Source organism: Salmo trutta, chromosome 32 (genome assembly GCF_901001165.1).
Source record: "Salmo trutta chromosome 32, fSalTru1.1, whole genome shotgun sequence".
Lineage (NCBI taxonomy): Eukaryota > Metazoa > Chordata > Actinopteri > Salmoniformes > Salmonidae > Salmo > Salmo trutta.
In genome coordinates, this window is record NC_042988.1 from 41,534,969 (window position 1) to 41,549,664 (window position 14,696).

Here is a 14,696-nt window from a genome sequence, read left to right on the forward strand (position 1 = left end):
TCCCTCTCTCTCAGCAATCAGACGTGATCGTCGCAAACAATGTCCAGCAAGTCAAATCTGCCGCTCCCGGAGAAGAAGCCTGGAGGATCGAGAGTCAACTGAAAGACGAGATCCAGAGGAGGGAGCAGCTGGAGAAGGATCTAGAGAAAATCCAGACAGACATCTACATGTTGGAGGGCCAGAAGCCGGAGGACACCATCGTCAAGAAGGAGATCATCAAGAAGGTTCCGGATCCTACTCTGGACGACGAGGTCCACAATGTCCGTCAGAAACTATCAGATGAAACCCGGGTCACCCGGGTCATGGACAACGAGCTGGAGGCGCTGAGGCTGAAGCTGCGCGGCATCGAAACAGAGATCAAAGAAGGAGCACAGCAGTACACCGTGAAGGAGGTCCTGCGTATCGAGAGGGACCGCGGCCAGGAGGAGGAGGTGAGGAGGCTCAGGGAGGAGCTGGAAGAGCTGAGGAGGAGGAAGACCATCAAGGACAATGAGGTGATCCAGATCACCAAGCAGGTGACGCTCCTGGCACAGCAGAAGTCCAAGGAGCAGGAGGTGATCACAGAGGAGGAGGTGATTAAAGTGCAAAACGACCCGCAACTGGAGAACGAGTACCGCATCCTCTTGGACAGGAAGCAGAAGGAGCAGGAGGCCAGGAAGCAACTTGAGGACGAGCTGCGCTTCCTCCAGGACAAGCTCCGCAGGCTGGAGAAGGAGAAGTCCATGGCTGAGGAGAAGATCTCCATCAAGGAAGTGCTGAAGGTAGAGAAGGATATGGCCTTCGAGAGGGAGGTAGAGAATCTCAGGATGCAACACGAGAATGAGAAGGCCAAGCACCGGTCTTCCCAAAGGGAGCGCGCCGACCTCCAGAGGAAGATCTCCAGCCTAGAGGAGGAAAGGTCAAGGGTCATAGTTCAGGAGAAGGTGAGGGAGATCGTCAGGCCCGACCCCAAGGCTGAGGCTGAAGTGGCCAACCTACGCATGGAACTGGTGGAGCACCAGAGGAGGTACAGAGACGCCGACCAGCAGCTGAAGTCCCACCAGGACGAGCTGAAGATGCTGAGAAACAGAGGTCCGCAGATCGAGATCAAGGAGATCATCAAGGAAGTCATCAAGTACAAGACAGACCCGCAGACCGAGAGGGAGCTGGAGAAACTCCGCAACGAGATTGTGGACAAGACGCACCAGACGGAGAAGTCAGAGATGGAGATCAGGCAGCTGAGGGATGAGATTCAGCGGTGGAAGGACACCAAGCCCCAGGTGCAAATTAAAGAGGTGGTTAATGAGGTGCTGGAGTACAAAGAAAACCCCAAGACCAAGGAGGAGATTGAGATTCTGAAGAGGAAGCTGGCGGACGAGCAGAAGAAACGCCTGGACCTGGAGAGGGAGCGATCAGCTAATGAGGAGAAGATCCGGCTAAGGAAGATCGACCTGTCCCAGGTCAGGGAGAAGGTGGTCCAGCAGGAGGTGGTTAAGATGGAGGAGGACCCATTACTGAGGTCAGAGTGCAGCACCTTCATACAGAACATCAACAATGAACAGAGGCAGAGGGAGACCCTGAAAGAGGAGCTCTACCAACTTCAGAGGCAGAAGGCCAACCTGGACGCACAGCTGGAGGAGCTGGAGCGAGAACGCCGAGCTAGGCGCGATGCAGAGCTGGAGATCCAGAGGCTGAGGGTCAGGCTGAACGAGATGGAGATCAGGGACAAGGAGAACAGGGAGAGGGTCACAGTGAAACAGATGGTGGTTCTCCAGCAGGACCCCCAGCAAGAGAAAGAGCACTCCATCCTCAAGCTGCAGGTGGAAGAGGAGAGACACAAGCGCACCCTGCTGGAGAAGGAGCTGAACGTCCTGCTCCAGCAGCAGGTCACCCTGGAGAGGATGGTGGTGAAGGAGAAGGTGGTGCGCACCGAGACCATCCAGGTAGAGAAAGACCCGGAGGCTGAGCTGGAGATCGAGACGATGACGAGGACGCTGGAACAGGAGAAGAGGAGGAGGCTCGAGCTGGACCAGGAGCTGGGCAGCCTCAAGTCCCGCCTGTCCGACATGGAGTTCACCAACACCAAGTCGTCGAAGGAGCTGGACTACATCCGCGACGAGAGCAGTCGCCTCCAGCAGGAGAACCAGAGGCTACAGAATGACATCCGCAGGCTACAGTCCGAGATCCAGATCACCTCCACGGAGACCCGGAGCATCTCCAACTCGGCCCCCATGGAGAGCGGGAAGAACCTAGAGCTGAGGTTGGACTCACTGCAGAGGGAGCTGGCCGAACTGAGGGCCATCACCAGCCAGAAGGATGAGGAGATCGAGAAGCTACAGAAGAGCCTGTCGGCTATCCAGATCAAGAGGGAGCAGAGGGAGAGCCACCTGAGGAGATCCATCGTGGTCATCGACCCCGACTCGGGTAAGGAGATGAGGCCGGAGGAGGCCTACAAGCTGGGGCTGATCGACTGGAAGATGTTTGTGAACCTCCAGAGCCAGGAGTGCGACTGGGAGGAGATCAGTGTCAAGGGCCCCAAGGGGGAGTCCTCTGTTCTCCACGACAGGAAGTCTGGGAAGAGGTTCTCCATTGAAGACGCCCTGAGGGCTGGGAACATCACCAACCGCCAGCTGCAGCAGTACCATGACAAGGAGATCACCATCCAGGAGTTCGGAGTCATGGTGTCGGGAAAGACCAAGTGAAAAATAAACATCTGAACAAACTACTTTTTTAACGGTCTATGTTTCTGACTACCATGAGTTTGAAATGTGGGCCGTTTCTTGATTTTGGATTTCACTAGATTTGAATCTTCCAAAATGTTTTAATTCTGACGTTCTTGATCTAACATTAAACAATATGTTTTATATGTATACTTCCTCCTCTCTGTCTCTCTCTCTCTCTACATTGCACTGTTATATTTATTTTCAAACGCATAATACACAATAAATACACAAACTGGTGTTTATAGCCAGTCAAATGGTTGTAGAAGGGTTTTCTGTCTGTCCCTGGAATAAGCTTGTTAAACTACTTACACTGGGTACAGGGTTAGAGGTAGTACTTTAAATATCTTTATTTTGTTTTGAACGTGGGATTGAATTTACATACACAAGGATATGAACGGATATTGGTAATATCGGCCTGTGGAATGCTACTGTAAAACGGTCTGGTCTCTCTTTTGTCCTGTTTTACATGTCTTACATAAGAAATAAAACAGTCAAATGGTAAAGGGTAAACATGTTGTGTGTTTCTTTAAAAAGTAGGCCAGTTTTAAACACAAATAGATTTACAAAGATATATTGCTTATAGATAAGCAAGATAAGTCATCTTTAGGCATATGTTCCATACATGAAGCTTGTATTTATTGAAAGAAATATAACTGTACAGCTTTTCTTGAAAACCACCGTATTCCTGCTAATCTCAAGGACAGATCTGGTCATCGAACCAGTCAGTTACCCTCTTATCTTCAGCAATATGTTTGTAATGGTGAAAGAACAGTCCTCCCACCAACCAAACCAGCCAAAACCATCCACGGCTTTATCACAGTAGGCTACAGTAGGCTACATGAAGGTCATCGTTACCCATATAAAAACATACTATGGTCTAAATACTGTAGTCTTACTATATTTATATACTATAGTATTCACTGTAGTGTTTTTGCGGACATTACTGTAGTATACTATAGTATTCACTGTAGTGTTTTTGCGAACATTACTGTAGTATACTATAGTATTCACTGTAGTGTTTTTGCGAACATTACTGTATTAACCTGCAGAATTTACTGTAGTGTTTTTGAGGACATGACAGTAGTATTAACTCAAGTGTTTTTGCAGACATGACTAGTATTTACTGTAGTGTTTTTGCGGACATCACTGTAGTATATTGAAGTAACACCTGTCGACTAGTGCTAAAATGGCACAACTACCAGACTACACCAGTTACTGTTTAATGAGGGGAACACCTCAACCAGTTACTGTTTAATGAGGAGAACACCTCAACCAGTTACTGTTTAATGAGGAGAACACCTCAACCAGTTACTGTTTAATGAGGGGAACACCTCAACCAGTTACTGTTTAATGAGGAGAACACCTCAACCAGTTACTGTTTAATGAGGAGAACACCTCAACCAGTTACTGTTTAATGAGGAGAACACCTCAACCAGTTACTGTTTAATGAGGAGAACACCTCAACCAGTTACTGTTTAATGAGGACAACACCTCAACCAGTTACTGTTTAATGAGGGGAACACCTCAACCAGTTACTGTTTAATGAGGAGAACACCTCAACCAGTTACTGTTTAATGAGGGGAACACCTCAACCAGTTACTGTTTAATGAGGAGAACACCTCAACCAGTTACTGTTTAATGAGGAGAACACCTCAACCAGTTACTGTTTAATGAGGAGAACACCTCAACCAGTTACTGTTTAATGAGGGGAACACCTCAACCAGTTACTGTTTAATGAGGAGAACACCTCAACCAGTTACTGTTTAATGAGGAGAACACCTCAACCAGTTACTGTTTAATGAGGAGAACACCTCAACCAGTTACTGTTTAATGAGGAGAACACCTCAACCAGTTACTGTTTAATGAGGAGAACACCTCAACCAGTTACTGTTTAATGAGGAGAACACCTCAACGAGTTACTGTTTAATGAGGGGAACACCTCAACCAGTTACTGTTTAATGAGGAGAACACCTCAACCAGAACACAAGACTCTACACCAGTTACTGTTTAATGAGGGGAACACCTCAACCAGTTACTGTTTAATGAGGAGAACACCTCAACCAGTTACTGTTTAATGAGGGGAACACCTCAACCAGTTACTGTTTAATGAGGGGAACACCTCAACCAGTTACTGTTTAATGAGGGGAACACCTCAACCAGTTACTGTTTAATGAGGGGAACACCTCAACCAGTTACTGTTAATGAGGAGAACACCTCAACCAGTTACTGTTTAATGAGGAGAACACCTCAACCAGTTACTGTTTAATGAGGGGAACACCTCAACCAGTTACTGTTTAATGAGGGGAACACCTCAACCAGTTACTGTTTAATGAGGAGAACACCTCAACCAGAACACAAGACTCTACACCAGTTACTGTTTAATGAGGGGAACACCTCAACCAGTTACTGTTTAATGAGGGGAACACCTCAACCAGTTACTGTTTAATGAGGGGAACACCTCAACCAGTTACTGTTTAATGAGGGGAACACCTCAACCAGAACATAAGACTCTACACCAGTTACTGTTTAATGAGGGGAACACCTCAACCAGAACATAAGACTCTACACCAGTTACTGTTTAATGAGGGGAACACCTCAACCAGTTACTGTTTAATGAGGGGAACACCTCAACCAGTTACTGTTTAATGAGGAGAACACCTCAACCAGTTACTGTTTAATGAGGAGAACACCTCAACCAGTTACTGTTTAATGAGGGGAACACCTCAACCAGTTACTGTTTAATGAGGAGAACACCTCAACCAGTTACTGTTTAATGAGGGGAACACCTCAACCAGTTACTGTTTAATGAGGGGAACACCTCAACCAGTTACTGTTTAATGAGGGGAACACCTCAACCAGAACATAAGACTCTACACCAGTTACTGTTTAATGAGGGGAACACCTCAACCAGAACATAAGACTCTACACCAGTTACTGTTTAATGAGGGGAACACCTCAACCAGAACATAAGACTCTACACCAGTTACTGTTTAATGAGGGGAACACCTCAACCAGTTACTGTTTAATGAGGGGAACACCTCAACCAGTTACTGTTTAATGAGGGGAACACCTCAACCAGTTACTGTTTAATGAGGGGAACACCTCAACCAGAACACAAGACACAGGTTGATGACAGGCCACCTACTGAGCTGGGTCAACAGTTCTGAGCAATGCAACGGCCCAGACAACACCAGAAATATAAAAAAAAAAATACAACTGTCACTTCTAAACGTTAGACTGGTTCTAGTCCCGTTAAAGGGAAACGGTAGAATCAGATGTGAAGAACGAGCAAAGTTTATTAAAGCTTCGAGGTTTGCTTGTTTGACACAGATAATGGACATTAACAAGAGGACTCCAAAATCACTTCTTAGATCTGTTACTTCCACTAGATAGCTTTCTGAAATACGACAGTGCTTCACAGAGAACCAGCTCTGTTACTTCCACTAGATAGCTTTCTGAAATACGACAGCGCTTCACAGAGAACCAGCTCTGTTACTTCCACTAGATAGCTTTCTGAAATACAACAGCGCTTCACAGAGAACCAGCTGACCAAAGTTCACAAGAAGACCAAAGAACTGTGACAGACAATACTGTACTTCTGATGGTTGGAAAGAAAGTGAACCACTGCAGTTACATAAACAATAGATATTTTAGAAATACAAAATCATTTTACTTAAAGAGGGTACTGCCAATACACTGCCTGGACCTCAAATCAGCAAAGCCTCTCCAAACAAACCAACTGAAACAAAATGGACGTTATTACAGTGGCTTTACATAATGACCATTTTGAATATTGTCACACATGAATAGACTAACTAATGATCAAACTCAACACATACCATTCAGAACAATCGACCCATTGTAAGTACTATAGTATTCTATTCTGCCCTACCAAGCAAAAAGGCAGTAACTGCTCATTTGGTCGAAAAATGAGTTAATGTAATTTTTGCTACATTAAATACATGCTTAATCATGTGGATAAGTATCCTGCCTCTATTGTATTGTATTGTGTTGTGGAGAAAATGGGGGTCGTATTAGCAGTAACTGCATAAAGTTACTGTGAAACCAAGGTAAATAAAAGCAATTTTATTTATGAGTAGTTACTACCTTGTTGCTTGGTAGGGCAGTATTGTAAACTGTAGTATTTTTTTTATGTGGGTATACAAGCCATTCACCCTGGATATGTGTCCCAAATGGAAGAATATTCCCTACATAGTGACCTTATTTTAACCAGAGCCAATAGGGCTGTTCAAAAGGGAATAGGGTGCCATTTGGGATAACACCTCGGACACAGTGGACTGGACAGACCGTCCCGATGGGGCTTATGATAGGAAATACACAAAAATATAATTAGAACAATTAATCCTGGGATTTTGATGAAATGACTAAATCCGGTCTAGACAGACAATGTAATCTTGTGTTATGTAAGAAACACAATTCACCAATTTATTAAAAATGGGTGCCTCTGAAATGGCAACCTACCCCCTATATAACGCACTACTTTTGACCAGCTCCTTATGGCCCCTGGTCTAAAGTGGTGCACTATATATGGAATAGGGTGCCATCTGTGATGCAAACTCAGACCTAAGAGATGTCTTATCCAGAAATACCTTATGACATCTGATTTAAATTCAGTGTCTGTGTTTATTGCATTGTCAGGATAATGTTGTGAGGAAATTATTTCACCACTAGGAGGATTTCTATTTTCAATCTGCTTTTATGAATTAAACCCTTGAATAAAATATTCCTCTTGTTCCGGGCTTCTATTCCGGAACATGCCAAATGTTCCATGTTCAGATGTCATTCGGGGAAAACAAAGGAGTTAGAAGGTGTCTGATTTATAAAACACTCATTAGGATAATGATGTAATATGCATTGTTTTGGTTTAACTAGATTAGTAAAACGTAACACAGGTGATTTACAGTCAAATATAAACAACTGTAGCTGTCTTTATACCACTGTATTGTGAGGTGAGGGTTTACAATAAAGAGAGAAACTCACCTTATTGTAGTCCCTATTGTGAGAGATCAAACTAATAAAAACCTTTATTCAGTGGCGCATGGGGGAAAGGTTAAATAGGCACACTGTAAAAAAGGTTAATTGGTGGCAACATGTTACACAGCAATCAGACACAGCTATCCTTCATAAAGACTTCTAGAAACAGATGTAGCATTGCTTAGGCCTACAGGTAAAGGGGTTGTCTGGGGCTGTGAATATTACCTTCATCTCATCCATTCATGTTGGGATCTGTGTTTTATTTGTCACATGCTCCGAATACAACAGGTGTGGACCGTCAAGTGCTTATTTACAAACCCTTTCCCAACAATGCAGAGTTAAAAAGTAAGAAGAATTAGCTAAATAAAAAGAAGGAAATACTAACACAATAAAATAGTCAGTGTGCAGGGGTACCATGTAGTTTAGGTAATTGAACAAATATGTACATGTAGGTAGGGGTAAAAGTGACTAGGCGTGTGTGTGTGTGTGTGTGTGTGAGTCATTGTCATATGTGTAAGATGTGTGGGTAGAGTCCAATGACTGTTCATAGAGCCAGTGCGCTGAGAAACTGTAGAAAAAAGTTAAAGAGGTCAATGTAAACAGTCCAGGTGGCCAATTGATTTATTGTTCATCAGTCTTATGGCTTGGGGGTAGAAGCTGTTAAGGAACCTATTGGAACTAGACTTTGCGCTCCAGTACCACTTGCCGTGCGGTAGCAGAGAGAACAGTCTATGACTTGGATGACAGACCAAACTAACATTCCTACCCCATTGAGGAGCACATCCATTGAGATGTAAGGAGAGTGTACCATCCACCCCCCATTACAGTTGTTGAGGAGAACACCCCCCATTACAGTTGTTGAGGAGAACACCCCCCATTACAGTTGTTGAGGAGAACACCCCCCATTACAGGTGTTGAGGAGAACACCCCCCATTACAGTTGTTGAGGAGAACACACCCCATTACAGTTGTTGAGGAGAACACCCCCCATTACAGGTGTTGAGGAGAACACCCCCCATTACAGTTGTTGAGGAGAACACCCCCCATTACAGTTGTTGAGGAGAACACCCCCCATTACAGTTGTTGAGGAGTCGCTCTGGATAAGAGCGTCTGCTAAATGACATAAATGTAAAATAAATGTAAATGTAACACCCATTGAGATGTAAGGACAGTGCACCACCCCACCCTCGAGTTGCAGGAGGGCACATAAGAGCAACTGAATCTCTAGTCTGATGAATGAAAGTATCTGATTGAAACTGCCTTCTACTCTTGCCTAGGGATACAGTATATTTAATAGAATTTAGAAAATGTTTTATTCATGCTTTCAAGTTGCTTTGTTGACTGTTTGGGTTGTCACTAGTTACCACTGCCACAAAGTCATAATTCTGGCTAAACCCCTCCTATTTCTACAATTTATTGTCTTCAAGTCTGATTTAAAATGTAACCTTAACCACACTGCTCTACTAACCGTATGTCTAACCATGACCTTAAATTATGACCAAAAAGCACATTTTTGTTTTCATGAATTTGTATGATGTAGCCATACAACATTGCTTCCGTGGCCTCCAACTGATTTTACATGCTAATAAAACTAAGTGCATGCTCTTCAACCGATTGCTGCCCGCCCAACTAACATCACTACTCTGGATGGTTCTGACTATGTGGACAATATGTGGACAACTACAAATACCTAGGTGTCTGGTTAGACTGTAAACTCTCCTTCCAGACTCACATTAAGCATCTCCAATCCCAAATTAAATCTATTTCGCAACAAAGCCTCCTTCACTCATGCTGCCAAACATACCCTCGTAAAACTGACTATCCTACCGATCCTTGACTTCGGCGATGTAGAAACAAGTCCTTGGGACTAACGTTCGTCTTGCGCCAAACTGCGCATGTGCTTGCAGTCAAAGGCACTCCTTCGATATAAAGTCGTTTTTGAGAAAAATGAAAACGTGTCAGTTTGTCACTTTTACGAGGTTGGAGTAATAGCATGTTCAACTACTTAAGACATTGGCTCCAATCTAGGTTGTACCTTTAGATTTTGAGAACATTAACAACTAAGGACGAATTTTTCACTTCTCTCATTGACTTCTTATACTCCAAACCCCGACCTGGTACGTTTGTTCTTTTTCGTTAGCGTCCCCGGAAGTCTCGCGATGCTGCACCTCTGGATGTAGAAACTCTGTGGTTTGGGGTGACGCATGTGTTTTCTGGTGGGTGTGTTCTTTCACCGTGTTCAGTGCGACGTTTCAGTAAAGTTCTAAGATGGCGACGGTGCATCTGAGAATCGGGGACCTAGTTTGGTGAGATATGCATTTTAACTTACTTTAATCGTTTTATTCCATTCGAATTTCATTGTTTACATCGAATCCGTGTCGGATCAACTGAATTCGTGTATTTCCGTTACATTAGATCAGGTAGATGTGACAAAATATTCGTTTACTAATGGTAGTTGTCGATCGAACTCAAAACAAATACGTTACTGCCTGTTTAGCTCGAGTCAGCATAGCCATTAGCTAGCTAGTAAACTACTTAGCCTTGCCGCACCCAGAGAAGTGATACCGGACGCATCTGCATGTAAATATGGCTAAATCCATATACTGGTTAGTTTAGTTCTCTACATGTTTACCGATGACATCTGAAAAGTGTGTACTGTGATGTTTAAGAAACAACATCAATCTTTAATTAGCCAGTTTCGCTAGCTGACTAGATAATAATCTGGTGACTGTGCCACCCGGGACATCTTGTTCGAAGCCAATGTTTACTGCGACGGCGAATGCAAGGGGTAGTGGAATTTATATTCTGAACATCAAAACGTTATCTCGATAATGCAACGTTTAATCATCAATCAAATGGCAATGTTCTTGTTTTAGGGGAAAGCTCGGGCGCTATCCTCCGTGGCCAGGCAAGGTAAGATCTGTCGAATTCAAGCTAGCGAAATCTGAACACCACGGTCGTTTTGACTAAGAATTATATTGTATGCTAAACTGACTAGCTACACGTAAGTGATATTGTGATTAACTTTCTTTGTCTTTCCAGGTAGTCAGTCCTCCAAAGGACCTGAAAAAGCCAAGAGGGAAAAAATGTCATTTTGTCAAATTCTTTGGAACTGAAGACCAGTAAGTAAACAAACAAAACCTACTACAATATCTGTCACTTATCACTAATATCCATATCTAGCTTGTTTCCATCACTTATCCAACTGTGTGTGTGTGTGTGCAGTGCCTGGATAAAGGTGGAGCAGCTGAAGCCATACCACCCCCACAAAGAGGAGATGATCAAGATCAACAAGGGCAAACGTTTCCAACAGGCTGTGGATGCGGTGGAAGACTTCCTGAAGAAGAAAGAGAAACAGGGGGGGAAAGAACAGGTGAGGTAGTTGTACACCCCCCCCCCCCCCCAGACAGGCAGAAAGTAGCCGGAAAAGTCATTTCTTGACCGTTTTCTTCCGTTTCATATCTAGTGAACATGACTGTTAGTTCAAAAGCCACAGGTAGAGAACAGGTGAGGAGGGTATAATGTTGTAGTCAACAGGTGATATCACCTGGGTAACCCAGACACACTTTAGTCATTTGCTCACATTGTATATAGACTTATTTTTCTACTGTATTATTATTAACTGTATGTTTGTTTTACTCCATGTGTAACTCTGTGTTGTTGTGTCGAACTGCTTTTCTTTATCTTGGCCAGGTCGCAGTTGTAAATGAGAACTTGTTCTCAACTTGTCTACCTGGTTAAATAAAGGTGAAATTAAATAAGATTTTAGCAGACGCTCTTATCCAATGCAACTAGGGTTAAGTGCCTTGCTCAATGGCGCATTGACTTTTTTTTTCACCTAGTAGGCTCTGGGATTCGAACCAGTGACCTATTGTTTACTTGCCCAATGCTCTTAACCACTAGGCTACCTGCCGCTTTCCGTAACCTCCCTCCTCAGCGTGAAATGTCTCCACTTGCGTTGCTGAATTGCTAGCTTTTCTGTGACGCAGCTGGAAAGACCATTTCAGGTGGGAGGTTATGTGAGTTTGCGAGGCAGATGTCCAGGGTTCTAGTCTCGGTGTAAGCGGGAGGAAGTGGTATGGGTTCTAGTCTCAGTGTAAGCGGGAGGAAGTGGTATGGGTTCTAGTCTCGGTGTAAGCGGGAGGAAGTGGTATGGGTTCTAGTCTCGGTGTAAGCGGGAGGAAGTGGTATGGGTTCTAGTCTCGGTGTAAGCGGGAGGAAGTGGTATGGGTTCTAGTCTCAGTGTAAGCGGGAGGAAGTGGTATGGGTTCTAGTCTCGGTGTAAGCGGGAGGAAGTGGTATGGGTTCTAGTCTCGGTGTAAGCGGGAGGAAGTGGTATGGGTTCTAGTCTCAGTGTAAGCGGGAGGAAGTGGTATGGGTTCTAGTCTCGGTGTAAGCGGGAGGAAGTGGTATGGGTTCTAGTCTCAGTGTAAGCGGGAGGAAGTGGTATGGGTTCTAGTCTCGGTGTAAGCGGGAGGAAGTGGTATGGGTTCTAGTCTCGGTGTAAGCGGGAGGAAGTGGTATGGCTAAGCAAGCGATGTGATGTCTGTCACATTGCCACCAGACAGATGGGATTTGTCCAACCATCAAAAAATTGACCTCAGGTCAACACTCTTAACTGTTCATCTAAATTAGTTCAACAACAGTTGGACTATGTCACTGTAATACTGAAGTGGAGAAGTAGGGATACCAACGTGCCTTGTCTATACATTCATAGGTTAGACCAGGGCTTTTCAACCCTGTTCCTGGAGAGCTACCCTCCTGTAGGTTTTAACTCCAACCCTGTTCCTGGAGAGGTACCCTCCTGCAGGTTTACACTCCAACCCTGTTCTTGGAGAGCTACCCTCCTGTAGGTTTTCACTCCAACCCTGTTCTTGGAGAGCTACCCTCCTGTAGGTTTTAACTCCAACCCTGTTCCTGGAGAGGTACCCTCCTGCAGGTTTACACTCCAACCCTGTTCTTGGAGAGCTACCCTCCTGTAGGTTTACACTCCAACCCCAATCTAGCGCACCTGATTCTAAATTAGCTGGTTGATAAACTGAACCAGGTTAGTTACAACTGGGTTTGGAGTGAAAAGGGTTAATGTATGGCTCTGTTATTCCCACAGAGCTCTGAGGGGAAAGGGTTAATGTATGGCTCTGTTATTCCCACAGAGCTCTGAGGGGAAAGGGTTAATGTATGGCTCTGTTATTCCCACAGAGCTCTGAGGGGAAAGGAGACTCTAAAGGAAAGAAGACACCAACTAAACCTCTGAAGATCCTAGAGGAAGATGATGAAGACCTCAGTGCCCTGAAAGACCCCTCTGAGAAGGTTAGTAGTGGACTAGTGTGGTGGACACTCAGACTTACAGAAGCTGATATCATTTAAAAAGGGCCAGTTGTCCAACACCTGCTGTGGCATCAGGTTACAGCTAGGTGTTGGTCCCACTCCCTTTTCAGCATCCTCAGTCCCACTGATTGGCTTGAACTCACACAGAGACCACTGAAGATCTCACTGATATACATCCCTAGTAGGTTCTCCAGTCTGACTGTGAACCCACAGCCAGGTAAATACATCTCACTAGATATAGGCTCTCTGATCAGCCCTAGTAGGTTCTACAGGGTGACTGTGAACCCACAGCCAGGTAAATACATACATCTCACTAGATATAGGCTCTCTGATCAGCCCTAGTAGGTTCTACAGGGTGACTGTGAACCCACAGCCAGGTAAATACATACATCTCACTAGATATAGGCTCTCTGATCAGCCCTAGTGGGTTCTACAGGGTGACTGTGAACCCACAGCCAGGTAAAATACATACATCTCACTAGATATAGGCTCTCTGATCAGCCCTAGTAGGTTCTACAGGGTGACTGTACCCACAGCCAGGTAAATACATACATCTCACTAGATATAGGCTCTCTGATCAGCCCTAGTGGTTTCTACAGGGTGACTGTGAACCCACAGCCTCTCTCTCCCTGAAGGCTCTAGCTCACATTTCACTCCCTGGTAGATGTATAGACTGTCTAGTCTACAACGTGACTGACATCTCACTCCCCGGTAGATGTATAGACTGTCTAGTCAACCCCACACCCCAATAGGTGAAGTCTGTCTACCGTAGTGACTGAACCCACAGGGTAATGTGTGTCTCCCTGGAAGCCCTGGGTGAAGTCTCACTACACAGTAGGGGACTGTTTCCCGGACACAGGTGAAGCTTAATAATGGGGGCAAAAAAAACATTTTCAATGTAGATTCTCTATTGAGCTTGTTTTGTAGTCCAGCACTAGACTAAACCCTGAGTCTGGGAAACCAGCTCTACATCTATAAGTTACTGTAGTCAACCCCACTCCACATTATCATAGTGTATCTAGTCTTTAAAGTGACTCCAAGGGTTATGTATCTCCCTGACAGACCTGACACTCCACATTATCATAGTGTATCTAGTCTATAAAGTGACTCCAAGGGTAATGTCTCTCTCCCTGACACCCCACTCCACATTATCATAGTGTATCTAGTCTATAAAGTGACTCCAAGGGTAATGTATCTCCCTGACAGACCTGACACCCCACTCCACATTATCATAGTGTATGTAGTCTATAAAGTGACTCCAAGGGTAATGTCTCTCCCTGACAGACCTGACACCCCACTCCACATTATCATAGTGTATCTAGTCTATAAAGTGACTCCAAGGGTAATGTCTCTCCCTGACAGACCTGACTGACACTCCACATTATCATAGTGTATCTAGTCTATGAAGTGACTCCAAGGGTAATCTATCTCCCTGACAGACCTGACTGACACTCCACATTATCATAGTGTATCTAGTCTTTAAAGTGACTCCAAGGGTAATGTCTCTCCCTGACAGACCTGACTGACACTCCACATGAGATGTATAGGACAGTTATTATAGTTTATCTAGTCTCAACAGTGACTGTAGTCAACGTCACACCCCTGTAGATGTATAGGTAATGTAGTCTACAGTCTCCCTGACGACCAGATCTATTGTTGCTTCCATAGATGA

At 44.6% G+C, this 14,696-nt stretch overlaps 2 protein-coding genes across 15 annotated transcripts in view; both read left to right on the top strand.

Moving 5' to 3' along the window:
* LOC115171920 (periplakin) overlaps nucleotides 1-2,961 on the top strand; it is a 45,650-nt gene extending 42,689 nt beyond the window's left edge. For all 8 annotated transcript variants that reach the window (XM_029729157.1, XM_029729158.1, XM_029729159.1 and 5 more), the window contains one exon: nucleotides 15-2,961. In XM_029729157.1, coding sequence (XP_029585017.1) covers nucleotides 15-2,681 — 2,667 coding nt within the window. In that variant the 3' untranslated portion in view covers nucleotides 2,682-2,961. The remainder of the gene's footprint in view (nucleotides 1-14) is intronic.
* A 6,918-nt stretch (nucleotides 2,962-9,879) lies between these two features.
* Nucleotides 9,880-14,696, top strand: part of LOC115171924 (putative oxidoreductase GLYR1) — a 21,829-nt gene continuing 17,012 nt past the window's right edge. For 4 of the 7 annotated variants that reach the window (XM_029729169.1, XM_029729170.1, XM_029729173.1 and 1 more), the window contains exons 1-5: nucleotides 9,881-10,002; nucleotides 10,573-10,609; nucleotides 10,739-10,818; nucleotides 10,922-11,069; nucleotides 12,896-13,006. In XM_029729169.1, coding sequence (XP_029585029.1) covers nucleotides 9,965-10,002; nucleotides 10,573-10,609; nucleotides 10,739-10,818; nucleotides 10,922-11,069; nucleotides 12,896-13,006 — 414 coding nt within the window. In that variant the 5' untranslated portion in view covers nucleotides 9,881-9,964. Of the gene's footprint in view, nucleotides 10,003-10,572; nucleotides 10,610-10,738; nucleotides 10,819-10,921; nucleotides 11,070-12,895; nucleotides 13,007-14,696 lie in introns of all 7 variants that reach the window. The other 3 variants (XM_029729168.1, XM_029729172.1, XM_029729171.1) reach the window with 1 other exon arrangement.